This window comes from Podarcis liolepis (genome assembly GCF_965112155.1).
Source record: "Podarcis liolepis genome assembly, chromosome: 7".
NCBI classification, from domain to species: Eukaryota; Metazoa; Chordata; class Lepidosauria; order Squamata; family Lacertidae; genus Podarcis; species Podarcis liolepis.
In genome coordinates, this window is record NC_139561.1 from 23,441,439 (window position 1) to 23,461,211 (window position 19,773).

Here is a 19,773-nt window from a genome sequence, read left to right on the forward strand (position 1 = left end):
ACACCATCCTTGCACCACAGGTTCAGGTTATATATACATGGCTCTGCTCCTTGCTAATAAAAAGAACTTCCAAGGGGTCCAATGAGGAGGGCAGTGCATGGTGGCATGGCTGGATTAGGCAACGAAGAGGGCCTTCCCAGCCCCTGGTACCCTTGGCCAGTGCCGGACTTAACTGACTGTTGGTGCTGGGCCTGAGAGAGAGAAGTTGGCATTTTCAAAAGGTGTCCATTCAGCTGATCAGCTTTTTAAAAACCAGCTAACTTCCTTCATGCAGAACCTCCTAGAGCGAATGAGATAATTTCCCCCATTAGTAACGCACCTCTAATTCCCCACAGCCGTCGCTGATGTTCATAACTCTGGAAATTTTGCTGATACTTATAACCTCTCTCTTTGACAAGTAACCAAAGAAAATTAGTTATCTTCTTAATGTAAGTGTTAAACATGGGGCTGGCCTATTTTAAGAGAGGCTAAATAATAATAATACTGGCATGCCATCCTCCAAGCTTACTTGTGCAGATTACCATGGAAATCAGCTGGGGGTTTTTTCATACACTGTCGCTCTACAGTTTCAATGAATTCTGGTACAGCAAACAAGATCCTATCTTTTGAACTTTCTGTCTTGCTTAAACTCCGTTCTTTTTCTTTATTTCTTTTGTATAATAAAACATTCTGTTTAATCTATCTTTCCCGTATTCAAAAGAACTTGTACATCAAGAATGTGGTTGTATAACAGCCATTGCACTCAGAAAGCACAAAATGAGAAAAGAATAAAGGGTTAAAAACAACTCTGGGGGATAAATTAATGCATAAATTAACAGCATACTCCTATATTAGGCAGCTTCCTCTATTCTGCGCTCGAGGGAAGCAGTTTGGCAGGTGACAGAAAGGGAAGGAAGTCTGGTGTTTCCACACCTACAAGCTTTCCTTCACCATTGGATCCCAGATGTTGTTGCACCACAGTGTCCATTGGCCCTGACCATTAGCCATGCTGCCTAGTGGGAGTTGGCATCCCAACATCTTGTGGAGACCCACCTGCAAGTTGGGGGGAATCCTGTGTGGGAACAAGGCAGTTCCGGAGCTCCAGAGACCAGGCAAAAAATGTGATCTCTTTCCATGGTGCTGAATCCATTTTATATCCCTAAACAGAGCAAGGGAGTCCAAATTGCCACTTTTGATCACATGGGTTTGAGGCAATGAAGCCAATTCATGTTACATTGTGGGGGGACGGACGTCAGATTTTTCTCCCACCCAGTCCTGAGAGCTTGCAATGGGCTTACAAGTAGAACCCCATCTCCTTCCATCCTCCAGATGATCTCTGGGAGCTAAGTCATTGTGAAAGTGGGAAAATGCCGGTGAATTGTCCGCATGCCAAGGAGGTTGTGCATTCTTTGATAGGACTAGCCAGGAATGCCTTAAATGGGTTCAGTTGCCATGGGGGCAGAGGAAGGCTGGGGAGCTGAGGTGGAGATGGTGGTTCGGGTGTTTGCATTAACTTTAGTTCTGTAAAAAGTTCTGCGAGAGAGAATAAAAGAGCAACATTTATTACAAAGCCAATTAGGAGTGACAGCACCGTGTTGAAGCAGAGTTGTCTGTTACCATGGGGTGTGGCAAAGGTGGGGGTAAGCACTGGAGTTGGGAGAGTTTTTAAGTGAAGACAGGAAAAGAAATAAATTGATGGGCAGGAAAGCATCATGAAATGATAGATGGGGAAAATCTTTTCTACCCTCCCTTGAAACTGTCTATTGAGAAAAGGTGCCAGCTCTTTTCTTCTAAAGCACTCCAGGATCCGACTCCTTTTTGCAGTTTTAAAGCTGTCTGACTTTTCCTCATTATTGTCTATACCATTATTGGCTCTACCATCCTGGGATCCTCCAGATGCTGTTGGATTCGAACTCCCATCTCCCCTCGTAATTTTCAGGACCTCACCAATACCCTGCGTATCCAAAGGGATCTGGACACAGAGGCTGAAGGGACACCAGAGGGGGGAGCTGGGTGCCACCTGACACCCATTCCACACTTGTAAGAAATCAATCTTCTAGGACGGCAGCACTTAAACTTTGGAACTCCTTGCCTCTTGACATCAGGTAAGTGCCTTCATTGTCCCCTTTCTGCTGCCGTGTTTCTTTAGACAAGCCTATCCAGACACATGGAACACTGACATGCATTTTATACCTTTTCAACTACAGTTATTTTAAATGTTGTTAATGCTTTAGAAACCTTAGATCTTATCAAGGATTTTGGTGTTTTGTTTTTAGCTCTGCTAACCACCTAGAGGGTGTGTATATAAATCTTGTTGGAGAACTAATAAGTAAGTGAATAGCTATTGCAAAGTCCAACACACAAAGGGCTTTAGTCCAGAGCTAGAGCACCTGCACTGCATGCAGAAAGTCAATCCTCAATGGCATCTCCAGCCAGAAAGACTCTCTGCCTGAAATCTCAGAATGCTGCTGCCAGCCTGTGTAGGCAGCATTGCGTTAGATCAACCAATGGGTTGACTCAATGTCAGGCACTTTCCTATGTTCCTAATCCCTTACCCAAGATTCCCATTACAGCCAAGACTGCTAATGTTTCCTGTCATTCTCTTATCCAGGCTAAACATACCCAACTCCCTCAACAGTTCCTCATAAGGCTTGGTTTCTAGACCCTTGATTATCTTGGTCACCCTCCTCTGCACACATTCCAGCTCATCAATATTCTTCTTAAACTGTGGCACTTCTTAAACTGTGGCAAGAGGGTATGCTGCCTTTCCACAGATCAAACTATGCACAAGGCGGCTTACAACATGAAAAAATACATAACCACAACATAACAATAGTAATCATAAACAATAAATAAAACATTAAAAGATATGCAGGCAATGGAACATAAATCACAAGATCAACAGCAGCCAGAATCATGTATGCTGGCTTATGCTTAATTTACTCTGCTTGCTGGCATTCGGTCCCAGAGCTGATTGGAAGCAGGGATCCTATTGGTTCAAAGTTCAAAATGCGCCTGCCCCTCCTCACACAGCTCCGTAGACTCTTACGCCACAAATATTTTTGCCACATTCCTATCTTTAAAGCCTCAGTTAGATCACAAGCCGTCACACAGCCTGCGACGGAGTAAGTGCTGGAATCACTCCACACCCCCACACCCCCGTTTCTGTTTTCTTTTTAAACACTATACCTCAGGAAAATTGGATGAGCTTAACGGACTAGCAGACTATGCAGATCAAGAGACAAAAATAGAAATGAGGAATACAAAGGAAGAAGACTTAGACTGGCCTATTTAAATAAATGTAGGTCTCTTCATCTCTGCCTGGGGACATTGTCACAAAACAGAGCCCGGATCCAGCCTACATATTACTTCATAGAGTCAAAGGTCAATGTGGGATATATGAGCATGTGTAAAATAGGTGTGGAGAGTATCTAGGCCAAATGTGGCTTTCCAGGTCTCTTCATTTGGACCTTCTGAACTATCCCCAGACTACACACTCCTCACCAGCCCTACTGAACAGAGGTAAGATTTACAGGAGCGTCTCCACCCCCATCATTCCGCCCAGACACTAAGCTCCAGCTCCGCAGGCCTTCCCTCACTGCGAGATGTGAGGTTACAGGGAACCAGGCAGAGGGCTTTCTCAGTGGTGGCGCCCGCCCTGTGGAACGCCCTCCCATCAGATGCCAAGGAAATAAGCAACTATCTGACTTTTAGAAGACATTTGAAGGCAGCCCTGTTTAGGGAAGTTTTTAATGTGTGATGTTTTATTCTGTTTTTAATCTGTTGGCAGCCACCCAGAGTGGGCAACCCAGCCAGATGGGCATAATAATAATAATAATAATAATAATAATAATAATAATAATAATGTGCTCCGCCCACTTTTGCCCCTGACCCTACCCTCAATTGACATGTGGCCCTTGGAAGGTTGCCCATAAATTAATGCAGCCTTCGACCTGAAAAGGTTCCCTACTCCTGTTGTATGATCATCATAATTATGGGTATGTGTGGTGGAATGGTAGGGAATTAGTAAGTCACTTTCTTCCTCTTCAAGGCATATCCTTGACATCTTTTAGACCAAGAATGGTATGGCAAGAATTTGTGAAGAGCTTTGGAAGGCTTTACTTGAAAATATGGATTAGTCAACACAGATCTTCCTTTGTTGTGAGCAGAATAAATGGCAGAAGTTCACATGTGGTTTGCACACCTAACTTTCCTCCCCTCCATGTCAGCGGACTTACTATGCGGAACATAGTGAAAATGAAGGACAGAGAACCGCCCTTGAAATCCACTGGTCTAGCTTGAATTAATGTAATGCAATTCAATTGTCTGTTACTAGATCTCAGCCTGAGAGGAGGTGAATCACAACAGCACCACTACAGCTGAACATATATGTGGTAACTTCTTCTTTTTTTAGAAGTTGGCCACCAAATTCATGTTTGGGTGAAAAGTGTGCCCCAATTGCCCCTCAAACAAGAAATGCAAACTAAGATGTTTATCCAACAAGTGAGGCATGCTCTGCCCCTCCCTTTTAAAGGATGGGGGAGGCACAGCAAATGACTGGAGTCTTGGGACTAGATAAGCAAGCAGGCACTCTTTTGGGGGTGGGGGCTGGGCTGGTGAGGTCCGTCCATGTCCTTGGTGATGTTGGCAGAGTTGGTAAATCAGCATCTGATTTACTTATAGTTGCCTCCTTTGGAGGAGACTCTTCATGGCTAGGAGAAGCCACAGCAGGAATGATCTGATGAGGGGTGTCCGGTGTCACAGAAACAGAACATTCCTCTATTAACCCATGCTCTCTTTCTAACGTCTGAAGAGTTCTTTCTCTTTAATCTGGACTTGGACTAGACAGCCTTTTTTTTTTATTTTTTTTAAAATATTTTATTAAGGATTTTCTTGTTTTACAGAAGTGTAGTGCCTCATATATATTTTTTCCCCATGTAACATTTTTACAAATCCGTTTCATTTGTTGAGGCATTAGGGGGAGAAGAAAATAAAAATAAAAATAAAAAAGGAGAGAAAAAAGAGAGGGTGGAGAGAGGGAAGATGGATAAGGGTGGGATTGGGTGGCGGTGTTTCTATTATGTTTAATGTATGTAGAGTTTGGTGTCAGCGTGCTTGTGTTGTTCACTTGTGTTCCTTTGGTGGTGAGAGAGGTTGGGGTTGGCCTAGGGTGTGATTGTTTGCTTGTGATTGGCTGCGGTGATCTTTGTTTTCGTGTGTGAGTGAGGTGGGTGGGTGTTTTGGATCAGGTTAGCCATATTGATTTGTATGCTGTTGGTGGATTATTGTCATTGTCCTGTTGGGCTGTGTATGTGATAAAGGGGAGCCATACCGGGGTGAAGGCATCTTCTTCTGTTTGTCCCCGTGTCAGTTTCAGTTTATTAGTTAATTTTTCTAGTAGGGCTGTTTCCCATACTATTTGATACCATTGGTCCATGCTTACTCCTGACAGGTCTCGCCAGTGTCTGGTTATGGTGTTTCTGGCTGCTGAGAGCAGGTGGGTTATGAGTTCTTTGTGGTGTAAATGGGCATTGTTGTCTTGAAAGATGTTTAGTAGGGCCAATTCTGGGGTGGTGTCTATTACTTGCTTAGTTATTTTACAAATTTCTTGTATGGCTGTTGTCCAGAACAGTTGGATTTTGGGACACTCCCACCACATGTGGAAGTATGTGCCTGTGGAGGTGCACCCTCTCCAACATTTTGGTGAGTCTAGACAGCCTTTTAAACAGAGGACTGTCCTCTTTAAGCAGGAAACATGGCCACCTTAGCGAATGAGCCAAGCTGATCCTTGAGTGCCCCTCTCATCCACCCTTGTAGGCCTACTGCAAATCATCCAGATCCACACTGGGATCCGTTTGTGAAAGGCAGGTAATAAATTTAATCATTGGGATATTGTTTAGGTTTTTTTGTTGCTGTTGTACTTGGTTAAAATCTGCCCCTTGTTTTCAACCCTCTTTTTACCTACAATGGTTTTTGTTGTTGTTGTTTTACAATGATGCACATTGGCTCCATGGCACTGTTCCACAGCAGAAGACATCCTCAGTGGGGCAATGTAACTGGATCCACAACCCTGCCCCTATTAAGGCAGCGTTACATGGTGTTTGCTGGTGCAATTGCTAAGTTTCTCACAGTCTGTGAGCTACTTAAAACGAAACGAGAGACAAGGTGTTGCTATGCTTTCCTCAGACGTATTTTTAGGTCTCTCTTGCCCTCTGCTGGAAGAATTAAATATGTTGTGATGGAATGCGCAGTTGCATTTGGAATACAAAAAGCAACACCTCCCCTACTTTTAATATATTTTATATACCACAGTCACTTGTAAACTTCTAAGGTGTCATCATAGGATTATTTTCTATTACAGCTATTCCTCTTGAACTGGGAAACCTTATTTATAGAACAGCCTTCTAGTTGATGGTGAGCGGGAGCAAAGTTTTGCTTTGGAGGGAGATGCTGAGTTGGGAGTTCATTTATGTGTAGGAAGAGAGAGGTGGAGTTGAGGTTGAAAGTGAACCAAACCTTTCTGTCAGGCCAATGGGAATTCACTGTATTTTTCAGTGTATAAGACTATATTTCCCCCCAATTTTTTAAAGTTTAAAATTAGGGGTCGTCTTATACACTGAATGTTTAAAATATTTATTTATTAATTTTGGGCTCAAAAATAGGGGTTGTCTTATACATGGGGTCATCTTGTACATGGGAAAATATGATATACAGTGAGAAGGAGTTACCCATGTTTTGTAAGTACAAGTGTGGGGAATTTTTGGTCCTCCGGATGTTGCTGAACTACAACTCCCATCATCCCTGGCCATTGGCTATGATTGCAGGGACTGGTGGAAGTTTTAGTTCAGCTACATCTGGAGGGCCAAAGGTTCCTCACACATGAAGTACAGCAAAACACCTCACAAAGGGTGAGTATTCATTTGTTTAAAACATTTGTTAGTCACCAAAAGATTCCAGGGCAGTGAACAAAAGTGTGAATAAATATTATTTCACACATGACCTTGTTTTGCTTTTCACCTTCATATCGGCATTACAGACAGAAATTCAACAGGTACATTATGAGGGGAGAAAGCAGAGAAAAGCAATTGTTTTATTGTGCTATGGCTAAGTCTCCTGGAAGCATCTTTCCAGTCACTGTGGAAGCAAGACTAAATGGACCTTTGATCTAATTCAGCAAAGCTCTGTTTTTAGATGAAACATTTTCCTACCACTTAAATTTCCATAACAATTATTGTTTGTGAATATGGCCTATAAACACATACAGCCAATCCTGATTTGTGCCCTGCCCCGTTATGACCCATCTCACTCCCACCCCCATTCCACCCTCTTCCTGGTAAAAAAACAGCACGTGAGTGCCTTAAAAGTGCACAAAATGGGAGCTGCCTGTACATTTATCCATACACTTGATGGCTGAAATCCTACACATACTTGCATGGGAGTAAGCCCCACTGAGTTTATCTTTTAGCAGACAAGTGTAGGATTGCAGTGAAAAGACTGCATAGCTATCCTTTACTCATGTTCAGGTTTTCTGGTTTCTTCCTGTCTTTCTGTTTTCCCCCTGTTTCTGTCTTTCTTCTCCTTTTTCCTCTTATTTTTTTTTAAACTTGTTAACTTTATTTTTTCCCTTTTTTCTTGGTACTCTTAATTTTTATGGGGCTTTTTTCTATCCCAAGTTGTAGCAGGCAGTTGTCTACTCATCCAGTTGGCATCCATCTGTCTTAGGAGACAACTGAAGATGATGCCTCTGGGGCATAGAGACCAGTAAGGGAGATACATGTTTTGTTGCAGCTGGGGCAGATGAAGGAGTCCTGCAGGTGTACCATGGGGTTTCTTCTTTCTGCACTCCTTCCAGCAGTCATTCCTCTTCTGGTAACTGCTGTGAATACACAACCTGTCTCCAGGCTCTGTGGTCATCTGCAAGAGATTCCCACATAGAAGGGTTAATGTTGCCAGCCTTCATATCACATCTTTGTAAGTAGAGTTGGTCTGCCAATGGACCAGGTGCCTGAAGCCAGCTCCAAAAAGAGCACAAGCCCTCTGGAATCTTGCTACCCTGAGGCAGAGAGTGGAGGCGGCACCCAACTTTTGTAATAATAATAATAATAATAATAATAATAATAATAATAATTTTTTATTTATACCCCGCCCTCCCCCACTCAGGGCGGCTAACACAAATAAAATTACAATAAAATATAATGGGGGGGACGACAAAAAATAAATAAAAATTATACACTGTAGAACAGACAATAAGGAAAGCACAAAGATGCAAATACTTTCAGACCCTCTCCTCGCATTTTATCCTCACAAATATTGTCCCTTTTGTGGACGACGGGGAGAATTTGAACCTGGATCTCAAGGCCAGCCTTAGCCAACCTGGTGCCCCCCAGATGTTCTGGAATAGCGGGCACCAGGTTGGCGAGGCTACACCTTGCCTCCTCCTTTCCCCCTTTCCAAATCCTCCTCAACCCGTCATGCCCGCCTTGTTGCTAGGCAGATTAGCCGCTCGTCCCATTCCCTCCCTTCCCTATTGGCTGCAGGTGATTATCCATCCCACCTCTAATCCCCTTTTCTCCCCTCTATTGGTTCCCGAAAGTCTCCCTTCGCCCCTCCCTTCCCCTCCCCGCCTCTTCCCCCTCTGACGCCTCCCCCCCTCCATCCCAGCCAGGTAACGCCCAATGCCCGTTCCCCATTGGTCCGTCTCCCCCTCAGGGGTGGGGCCGGGGGAAACCGGCTCCAGGTGAGAGGCCGCCCTCTTGTTTACTATAGGCTGGCGGCAGGTAGAGAGGCTCAGGCCGGGGGAAGCGAGCTGATTGGCTGCCGCTGTATATGCGTGTGCGTCGGGGAGACTGAGGAGGGTTGAGGAATAAATCCCTCGAGGGCTGGCCTCCGCCATGTTGGGAGGAGGAGTGTCGGCGGCGCGCTGCTGCTGAGGTGGGAGGGAAAGGTTGCGGGAGCGCGCCCGCCAAGTGACCGGCCGAGCAGCCTACCTTCAGCCAAGGCGCGCTCGAGGCGGCGGGTCGGGTGTTACCTCAGGAAGAGGCGGGCGAAGGACTCTGAGCTTCCCCCCACCCACATCCCGACTCTCCCCTTTCTCCTCCCTCCTTTCGCTTCGGAAGTTGGAGCAAACTTCCAACGGGTGGGGAAAGCCCGAGACCTGAGGGAAGAGGAAGAGGAAGGATTCAGGACGACCCCCCCCCTAAAAAGTTTTGGTTTTGGGGTTGTTTGTGTGGAAAGAGCCTGTCCCTAAAGCGGGACTGAGGGAGGGGAAAGGAAAGGGAAAGGTGAGTCTCTTCTGTGGAGTTTTTGAGGGGTGGGTGGGAATTTATTCGGGTGAGGGGAGGAAAATTGCTCTTTTTTGTGGCAGAGAAGGAAGACAGCGCTCGCCTGTCCCCCCTCCCGCAAACACAAGTCGGTGTGGGGCGGGCGGGCAGGAAGAGTAAGATTCACATGAATTGGAGTATAAATTGCAATTGTTTTCTAGGCTTGCAAGCAGCCTTGTGCAGGTAGTGTGCCTTTATTGTGTTTAAAAGTTGCCTTTTTATAGAGAATAAATATGATTATTCCTTTAATTCTCTATTAAAAAGGAAACTTTATTATTATTCCTTTACTTTTCTATAAAAGTAGATGAATTGCTGTTATTGTTAGGTGCTTACAAACACATGGGTGTGTTGTGTCCTTTTGCAAATAGTCGTTACCTGTTGTGATGGGGGACGAAGGATTTTTATGTCTGAGGAAACTCAGTACACACATTACACTAAGGAGTTTAAGGTGGTTGGGGAGCAATGTGACAGTATGAGGACAGAGCAGGGGGTGTTTTTATTTTTGTTTCCTCTATTACCATGAGGATAGGTCCCTGATCTGAGGAGTTTACAATCTATACCTAGAAGCAGGCGAGATCTTTTAAATGGAAGCGGGGAGAAAGATGAGTTGAGAATGTATTTTTTGTGAGATGGGTTCCCAACCTCAGTTACTTGAAGGAGGTCTGAAGCAGTGTAATATTAAGAGAAAGGTTTGCGAGAGGGTGAGCTGGTTCTGTATCACTTTTTATTATCATTATATTTATATAGTGCCAGCTGTGTACATGACATTTCAGGAAGAATGAGAGATGAGGCTTACAGTCCAGAAAATGAAGGTGGGGCAAGCAAGGGGGACAAATATGCAGTTATTTCTGTTTCACCTGCTTGGGCTTAGTCACAGTAAGGTCTTGAAATGGAGTTGTGAGGAGGAAGTGGGTAAGTTTTTCTGGAGGTATGTGTGGGGTAATCTGGGTGACATTGCTAGTGGAAGGTAGTGAAGAGTTTGTGCTGGAGGGTTCAGCTTGGTATTGGAGGTACAGTGGTACCTCGGGTTACATTCGCTTCTGGTTACATACGCTTCAGGTTACAGACTCCGCTAACCCAGAAATAGAGCTTCAGGTTAAGAACTTTGCTTCAGGATGAGAACAGAAATCATGCTCCAGCGGCACAGCAGCAGCAGGAGGCCCCATTAGCTAAAGTGGTGCTTCAGGTTAAGAACAGTAACGAATTAAGTACGTAACCCGAGGTACCACTGTAATGTGGATCAAATGCAGGTGTAATGTTGGGGGAGTGACTCCACAGAAAATTGGAAGGTTGCAATCTTATACAGTGGTACCTTGGGTTACAAACACTTCGGGTTACAGACTCCACTAACCCAGAAGTAGTACCTCAGGTTAAGAACTTTGCCTCAGGATGAAAACAGAAATCATGCGCCGGTGGCAGCGGGAGGCCCCATTAGCTAAAGTGGTACCTCAGGTTAAGAACAGTTTCAGATTAAGAACGGACCTCCGGAACAAATTAAGTTCATAACCAGAGGTACCACTGTACACACGTTACTAGGAGTAAGATCCAATGAACACATACATGATTGCACTGTTAGGAAAGTCCAGAAACTGCATAGCATTTTTTTTTTTGAGGGGCAGGGTGGTGGAATTCCCTGAAAAACTGGTCTCCTCACCTAGCCTATGAAGGGAAAATGAGTTAAGGCTAATCCAATCTGAAAAGTACCCTTGGGTGTGTTTGTGTGTGCATGTGCTAAAGAGGCTAGTATATCTATTGAGGTGGGGAGTTTTGCTCAGGAGACATTTGTTCAGGACAGGCTATTCTAAGGGAGTCTTTTTCTTTTTGGAAGGGTGCCCATATCTGCTGAAGGAGTAGCCACAGGTAACCAAATGTGTAGGTCAGCGCTGTTACCAGATTGAGGGGGGTATAGAATTCTAGTGGAATGCACTGTTCTGTGGTTTTAATGTTGTCTTTGCAAGTAATTGGCTACTTGGTTATGTTGACAGCTCATAGCCTCAAGGCATATTTTGTGAATTAGAGGGGTTTCTTGAAATCTACATATTTGAGAGTTGTGAGGATTTTAAAAATAAAGTATCTTGGTTTTAACTTTCCTATCTAAATGAAAGTTCTTAAAAAACAATGTCGTGTTTTATGGCTTTGGTAAAGTTGTAGACAAAAACCTATGTAAAAATCTTTCACACTTTCCCCTAAATGTACTTTAGTGTGAGGAAAAAAGTATCTGCAAGTTCTTTCCTGAGTGGGGAAATGACTGTCCAGAGTGCTTACAAATATATGAGGGGGGACAATTGCATAACATTGCATTCTTTTATCTAAAATGTGGATTCACATACTTTGCATGAATACCTTGACATGCCTTACACATTCTATATCAAAGCTTACAAAAGGAAGACTTTCAAAGCAAAAATTGCAATGCAGTTGTGTATAGCAGAGAGCCTGATCTTTAGGGAAATGCGTAAGCTTTCATACTTACCTAGAATGCCATTTTGTACTTTCATGGCTTCCCCGCCTATTTTTTGAGTGTGTGCTTTGTAGAAAATGCTGTAAGCAGGAATGAAACTTCCTGAGCAGTCCTATCTTATTCGCATTCTTGAATCCCTAGACTGGACTTTTCTCCCTGCTTTGGATATTGTGATTTGGATATATCCAAACTCCTAAAGTTCCTTTTTCAAACATAGGGAAGCAAGTAGTTTTGTGATAGTTCCGCCAATGTTTTTTGCAAATCCAGAAGATAAAGATCACAGACCATATCCCCACCCCAGTGATTTTGTAGGAAGGTTAGCAAGAGTGCTTGGAAGAGAAGGTGTCAGGAATGGAGCCAGCAAATTTCTTTGCAAACGTTCTGTTTGCTAAGCAGTGATGGCTGACATCACTGGCTGGAATCTTTCTTAATTTTCTGTTTCAACTTTGTTCCCAAACAGAAAAAAGTAATTAGTCTTATTTTAAATGAGCATAGTCTTACATTTCAGAATTTTAAAATATATTTGCTAGGTATTTAAAACAGCTTTCATGGAACTTTAGCAATTTTATAAAAATAAAGTATCAGGATACTAGAAGAAAACATGAACCTGAATTCCTCCATTGATTTGTTGGGCTTCCTTGGTGTCTGTTTAGTTTAGCACAATGTATATTCTGTTTTCCAATCAGTTGTTTGCTTTTTTGTGTATTTATATCTTTTTTGTTTGCCTGCAGCCTAATGGGGCTATTACCTTGGAAGAAGAAGCATGGAAACTTTGCCTGCTCATTTATTACAATACCCCATTTCTCCTGAACGATTTGGAAGACAAGTCTGTAAACTCAGAACCTATCTTTAACTTTGACTGCTGCATTAGTACCATGCCTAGCAGAATGGGATCAAAAATGAATATGAAGAGAGATTTCATTAGAGTAAAAACACATTATAATGGGTAAGCGATATCAAATGTTTTTTGCCCTTCATTTCGCTTATTGATTATCAGGTTCTTTGCAACTTTTCTTTTGTCTATATTGGGTTGTATCCAGTTAAGTCCTACTCAGAGCAAACTTGCTGAAATTAATTACCATAGCTTTGTTTAAGTAGGTGTTCTCTGACTTGGACTAGCCATTTATTTTTTTTACTTATAATGAATGAAATTTACGTATGTTTTTATCAATTTCTGTAGTCTGTTGCATTGGCACTGTAAGATTTGGGAGGAAAAGCTAATCTTGTTTGCATGGTGGCTTGGTGCAAAACTTGTGTACCATGCTCTTCTGAACAAAGCGATGGGTCTTTCATTTTAGGCTGATAATACTACAATTCAGTACCAGAACAGGTATAGTGTTTCATATTGGGGTTTGTAGGTGGTGGGGTGTCAAAAGATTTTCAGCAATCAAGGTTCAGATGCCAATGCTTGGATAAGTTAAATTGTTAAGAACCAAGCAATGTATTCTAAGAGCATTTGTTGTAGGAATTTTATTTATACTTCATAATAACTATAGCAATGTTATCAGCAAAGGTCAGTCACCCTTCTATATTTTTAAACAAAAAAATTTTCAGTGATGGGCATAAATATACTCATTTAAGTTTTTGTACCAGTAGCAGCAACCCAACAGTAGCTCTGCCTTGTGGTGGAAAGGAGTTAATAAGACCTCCCCCACCCTCATGTTGCTGCTACAGTCAATTTTTAAAAACCCAAGACACCAAGAGACTGTATAACACTGCATTACACATTCTAAACTGCTGAATTCATGTCTTTGCTTCTAACTTTTGGCCAGACATGTTACTGGCCACTCACAGTGGACTAAATACTAAAAGAGTGAAGTTTTCAGTTGTTTTCTCTAGGCAACAGTCACTTCTTTCCAAGGAAAGATTTTAGAAAGGGCTTCAGAATTAATCAGGAAGTCTGTCATCTGAATCCAGAAAAAAATTCTAAAGTCACACATGCACCAGAGAAGATCAAAAAGCACTTTCAAAATGCGCCAGGAAGTCTCTTCTCCAATGTTTGGAGGAGGGCCTTCCTGGTTCATTTTGGGGCAATCTTTGTTTTCCCTGATGTTAATGTGTATTTCTCTGTAGCACTTGTCAGTCATAATACCCACACTGTCTTGTCAGACTACTCACACTGAAAGGTGGTAGGACACTAATTACTCAGAAAAAAATAGTGCTTGCATATTTTGCAATATAGCTGTTTCCCTACAAGGCACAACTATATTTTCCATTGTTGGGGCTCCCTTCTTGCCCTGGACCCAATACAGCAGTACCCACTATACTCCTTATTGGTGGGCCTGTACATAGGAAATCTCAGTAATCTAGCGTACACTAAGAGTTGAGCTGCTGGGTATAAACATGTTTTAGGATCTATAGCATTGCATGTGTTTCACAAGCAGCTTATGCTAACCCAGTTGAATGATTTGACTTTGGCTTTGAACAATTCTCTCCCACCTCAGAGTTATATCAGAAACTGGTTTTCAGACTCCCTTGTGTGATGCTGAGCAGAGGCAGTGGCTGCTTTTTTGTGAAAAGCCTATTGAAATGCTCTTGGAACTAGTTTCTCACTTCCTTGGACCCTGGCTGTGGCACACTCTTGTGCTTTTCTAAAGAACCTAGCAACTAGTACCTTGTATCTCCACTCACAATTCAACCATTGGATTTAAGATTTAGCCCCATTAGCTTTAATAGCATTGGCAGTCACAACCAAAACAGTTGTTCTGGCAGAGCTCTCTGTGACTGTGATGTAATGTTGCTGCAGAGTAATGCCATGTTGCACTTTGCCCTCCGGTAGCCAGTGGTATACCATTTTGTATGCAGTTACGAATATATCACAGGAAATCTTATACAAATGCTGACTTCAAAAGAACTTGAGCAGTAGTGTGAGGTGGAAAATATCCAAAAACTGATTCCCTGCCACCACCACTGCTTTATATTTTCATTGGAAAATTTCCCTTTGATAAGTTCATTGGTAAGGATGAATGGATGCAAATTACAAATAACAGTAAAGGGCAAGCTTCACAAGTTTTGTTTTCTAAAAACAAGTAAAATAAACATGCTAAATCAGGTCACTCTAAGGCATTAAAATTTTTTCTGATGCAAATTATTTTTTGCTTATGAAAATTTTTCAGTTCAAAATTTTCTGGAAAACCCACATCCCTGCATTTGGCCCTCTTGTTTGTCCCTTGTATGACAGACAGCTCTAGATATGTGATAGAAATAAAACAGCATGTTTAAAACTCAGTATACATTCTGGACAGTGCTGGATTTGTTTGTGTTGATCATTTAGGACTATAATCCTATGCACATGTCACTAACTTGGGAGTAAGTCCCACTGAACTTGGTGAAACATACTTCTGAATAGGATTGTACTTTAAGACTTGCATGTGAAAATTTCATTAGGAACAGCCTGTTCATTGGCTTAAACCAGAGTGATTAAGGTTAAATGAATTGTCAATCAGGCTCTTGGTTGTGCAGTGCAATAAGGTTTTAGTGGGTTGTTGACAAATGCAGCCTGTACAGCGTTTTGGGGACATTCTTCATGGCATATTTTAGCTATAATTTCAAGTAGCACTCAAGTTTCACTATGTGAGGAATGACATAGGGTTGTATCCAGCTAAGATTTACTTAGAGTGCTTCTATTAGAATTAACCTAATTTGGTTAATTTTCATCCCCATTAGATCTAACATTGGATGTAACCTTTAATTTTCATTGTTTGAAATAGTGATGTGTTTCTGTGTTAACTCTGAACAACTTTTAAGTTTAGCCTCTGTAAAATGGGGACATTGTAAAGCATCAAATAGCAAGATTTTATGCCTTGTTTGTGGTAAATGTAAAGGACCCCTGCACAGTTAAGTCCGGTCGAATTCAACTTTAGGGTGCAGCACTCATCTCTGCTTTCAGGCCAAGGGAGCCAGCATTTGTCCTCAGACAGCTTTCAGGGTCATGTGGCCAGCATGACTAAACCGCTTCTGGTGCAACGGAACACTGTGATGGAAGCCAGAGTGCATGGAAACGGCATTTACCTTCCTGCCACAGTAGTACCCATTTATCTACTTGCACTGATATGCTTTCGAACTGCTAGGTTGGCAAGAGCTGGGACAGAGCAACGGAAGCTCACCCCATCGTGTGGATTCAAACTGCCAACCTTGCAATCGGCAAGCCCAAGATGCTTGATGGTTTTAGGCCATAGCGCCACCCGCATCCCTCTATACTTTGTTGTTACCCTCACTGGAATGAGTAAAGCTAACATTGCAATGTAGGGATCCCTATTTACTCAGCTTGGGTTTATTGATCATTCGTGAAGGTTTGTATAAGTATTGCTTTATGAAATCATGGTATAAAATGTAGCATGGCAGAATGCAAGTGTGTGTGTGTAGTGGATTCTTATTTCTGTGTGATCAGACATGTCAAACTGCAGTAAGTCCCAGTTATCAAAACTGCAAAATTAGTGTCAAGAATTATTCAGGAAAGTACTAAATAATTCAAAGTGTCTGTTCATGGTACAGTACACCTTTGATATTATGATTAAACAAATAGGCTAGTAATAAAAGCATTAGGGAGTCGTACCATTCATGATTGTTAGTGTGTTTCCATGGAAGCTTGGGAGGGTAGATGTTTGTATATCCTGGGTGTGACAGTGCTTAACATAGCATAAGTGATCATGCATAATCTTCCTTTATGGCAAGCATTCCTTGCTTTGCTTACATACAGTTCATAGAATTCTTCTAAATTAAGCCCTGCAGACTAAAAATGTTGAGGAATGTGATGAAGGTATTTTTTTAAAGTACATGCTTATTCTTCCACACCATTATATCTTATGTGAAATCAGTTGATGAGGCTCATTTGACAGCTACAAGTGTCATTGCACCATTCAGTGGAATGCTCCGCCATGGAGATTCATCAGGCATATTTTGTTTCAACTTTTAAACACCTACTGAAAACTTTTCTATTTTGTCACACCTATGCATGCATGCATATATACGTAATTTTATTTGTATGCCGCCTTTCCACAGTTCAAACCAGGCAGCTTACAGCATAAAAAATGTTGCAACAGAAGTAGTCCTAAACAATAAATTAAACATTAAAAAAAAAAACCTGACTGAACAATTTCCACATAAATTACAACAAAATCTAAAATAAAGATTTTTAAAAACTACAGCTACAACCCCTTCCCCAAAATACCCCAGCACCCCAGGCAATTAAGAATACAGTGAGCCCATTACTTACATGAGGGTTTGGTTCTGGGGGTGCACTCAGAGGCAAAATCACGTAAAGCCAGGAACCCCCTGAACCATACCTATTTGTCCAGAATGAGCCTTGCCCTTCACCTTACTTACTGGCCTCTGGGAAGGAGGTACAAGGGCTCAGTGTCCTAGGGCCCTTGCGTGACTTTCCCAGAGCACAGTAAGCAAGGCAGAGGGCTTTAAAAGCTCTCTTTGCTGTGGGTTCCATTCACATTTATTTATTTGGTTTTGAGTCAGGTGTGTAAGTGGTGGGCCCACCATACAGCTTTCCCTGATTTATGATTTTAACTTTTTTATATGGTTTTTATTATTTTATGTATAGTTGTGAACTGTTCTTTTTTTTTAATGAATGAGCAGTATATAATTAGCAGATGTTGGGTCAGTAAAACTGTGAGATTCTGAAATGCAAAATCTTTAGGGCTGCTGATAGATTGCCTCAATCTTTGCAAATGTCTTGTGGTTTAAAGTGAACACATGTAGCTATTGAATCTGAATTCATCTCTTTCAGGGATATCCTCATAACAAATCTGGGTGCATCCATCAACTATGGTGAACTTTGTGATGAAGTTAGAGAGATGTGCAATTTACAACAGGAACAACCAATTACCCTTAAGTGGATTGATAATGAAGGTATTTCAGACTCATGTAAATATGCTTCTGCAAATATTTCTCTGATGCATTTTACAGCACAGTTAATTAACTGGGTGTGATGGAGATACTAAATAGGTAACTTTTAATTTTGAATCATTGTCGGTTTTCAAATTTTCACTTAAGAGATATCAAGGGATACATATGTTAATAAAGCCCAGATAATCAGGCATGTCTTGCAGCTTGCTCCAATCCATTCTGAAAATGTTATGCACTCTCTAATCCTGATGCGTGAAGCATAACCTTCCTTTATGAATGTGGGTGTGATTCTTTCTGACATAGGTACTGTGCACAGAAAGATTTGCATACAGCCAAGCACAATTTCTCCCCATCCTCTCAGTATCTGTGTAGGCATCAGGTTATTATGGGGCAGAGGAGGCCTATGGTTGCCTCTCATACCTTTCCTGGAAATGTAAGCCCCTTTCTTTTGAATGCCTGATGCAGTGTGATTGCACTAGAGGTAGGATTTGTTCTGCTCTATGGCATGGTTGGGAAATTTGCCCTCTAGGTGTTGCTGGATTAGAGCTCCCATTATCCCTAACCTTTGTTCATGCTGACTGGAGCAGATGGGTGTTGAGAGTCCAACAACACATGAAGGGCCACAGCTCATCACCACTGCTCGACGGGGATTCCTTTTAAGGAGGTGTGCTTGTGTGGAGAAGGATCATACCCATTGACTACCTTAATCTGCCACATTTAACTAATGCAGTGTTCATTTTTATTTTAAATGCATTCTACCGGATTGTTTGGTATTGCCCAAGTTTCTATTCTTCAATTGTTTAGCAATACCCACACCAACTAGAAAGAGATCAGTGATTATACAATTGCAATGTGTGTTTCCTAATATGAACTTCAAGAGTGTGTGTTGCTTAATAGACATAACTTCTCTAGATCTTTTTATATACCGCTCACATCATTTCATAGACACTTCTTGTTTGGCAGAAATTCTAGAATCAATTTATACAAGGTCAAGTGGACACTGAAAATAGGGGTCTCTGAGATCTTGTCTCACCTCATGTAGACAAGCTCTGCTAGCTAGACTTCAGATACTGAGAGGAACATACCTCTTCCAAGTTCTGTGTGAACAATAATGACTCAGTTGTGTGCACTTCATTTGTACTTGCTTTCAAGATGATGCTTCAGCGATACCATGCAGAAACTTGATATTTTCTAATTGAGTGTAATTTGTTTGCATAGGACACATGAGTTGAGAACTGTAGCAGTTCTAGGGTCTTTCCTGCAGATCTGTAAATATTCTCCAGGCTACTAGTGTATTATTCAATACTTAAATCTTCAGGCAGCTGCATCAAGTTCTGCAAGTGTGACTACTGCTACTGAATTGATTTATGGTGGATTGATAGGAGAGGTATCCCAAGTGACATGCCATTAAAAGCATGAACATAGTGCTTAGTCTTAATGCAAGGTGAATCATTCCCATACTTGCTTTAGAGTTTAGTTTTTGTGTGTGCTCCTATTTTTCTGTCGTTGAGTACATTTAAAGAATATTGGAAGATGTCATGCTTTAAAAGCGTGGTATCATTCTCCTGATGTTTTTTGTTTCCTACTCCCAGTAAACTTGAAAAAGCTTTGAAATGCTGAGGCATCCATTAAAAGGAGTGAGCCTGTTTCCCAGATGTATTCAAGTGGAGAGTCACTGTGAAGGGGGCTTGTCAACCTGTCTTGCTTTTTAAGCATGCAGAAGTTCCATCAGGTGACTTTATCCCCATTTATAAAACTGAAAGACCACTGGCAAGGTCTGCATGAAAGTTGTGCCAACAATAAGCTTGCTGAGTTGAAAGCAGTTTTTATGGTGAGCATATGTGTCACTTAAGCTAAGAAAGGGAGCTCTCGTGGCCCAGTTAAGGATTCAACATGAAGTCTCTACCTATCACTATTTACTGAGGGCGAGAACCCACCCATGTACATATCTTGTACTATTCCCCTCACTGTGAAACAAGTGTTGCTGTAATACCCATGCTTCTCAAGTGTGAGATGGGCTTGTCTACAGACCTACTTCGTTGCTCTGAACTTAGCTGCTCTGGCCCTTTAATGTGGATCTCAGGTTCCTGAGCTTTCTTGACTGGCTCTCTCCTTTTTAAGTCTGTTGGAATTAGAAAATTAGAAAACTAGAATTAG

The 19,773-nt window shown here is 41.9% G+C and overlaps 1 protein-coding gene across 5 annotated transcripts in view; it reads left to right on the top strand.

The window, feature by feature from the left end:
- Positions 1-8,602: 8,602 nt before the first annotated feature.
- Positions 8,603-19,773, top strand: part of PRKCZ (protein kinase C zeta) — a 95,905-nt gene continuing 84,734 nt past the window's right edge. The window contains exons 1-3 of one of the 5 annotated variants that reach the window (XM_083513057.1): positions 8,603-8,716; positions 12,489-12,703; positions 17,498-17,619. In XM_083513057.1, coding sequence (XP_083369183.1) covers positions 12,633-12,703; positions 17,498-17,619 — 193 coding nt within the window. In that variant the 5' untranslated portion in view covers positions 8,603-8,716; positions 12,489-12,632. Of the gene's footprint in view, positions 8,717-8,775; positions 9,261-9,457; positions 9,483-12,488; positions 12,704-17,497; positions 17,620-19,773 lie in introns of those variants that run through there. The other 4 variants (XM_083513058.1, XM_083513055.1, XM_083513054.1 and 1 more) reach the window with 4 other exon arrangements.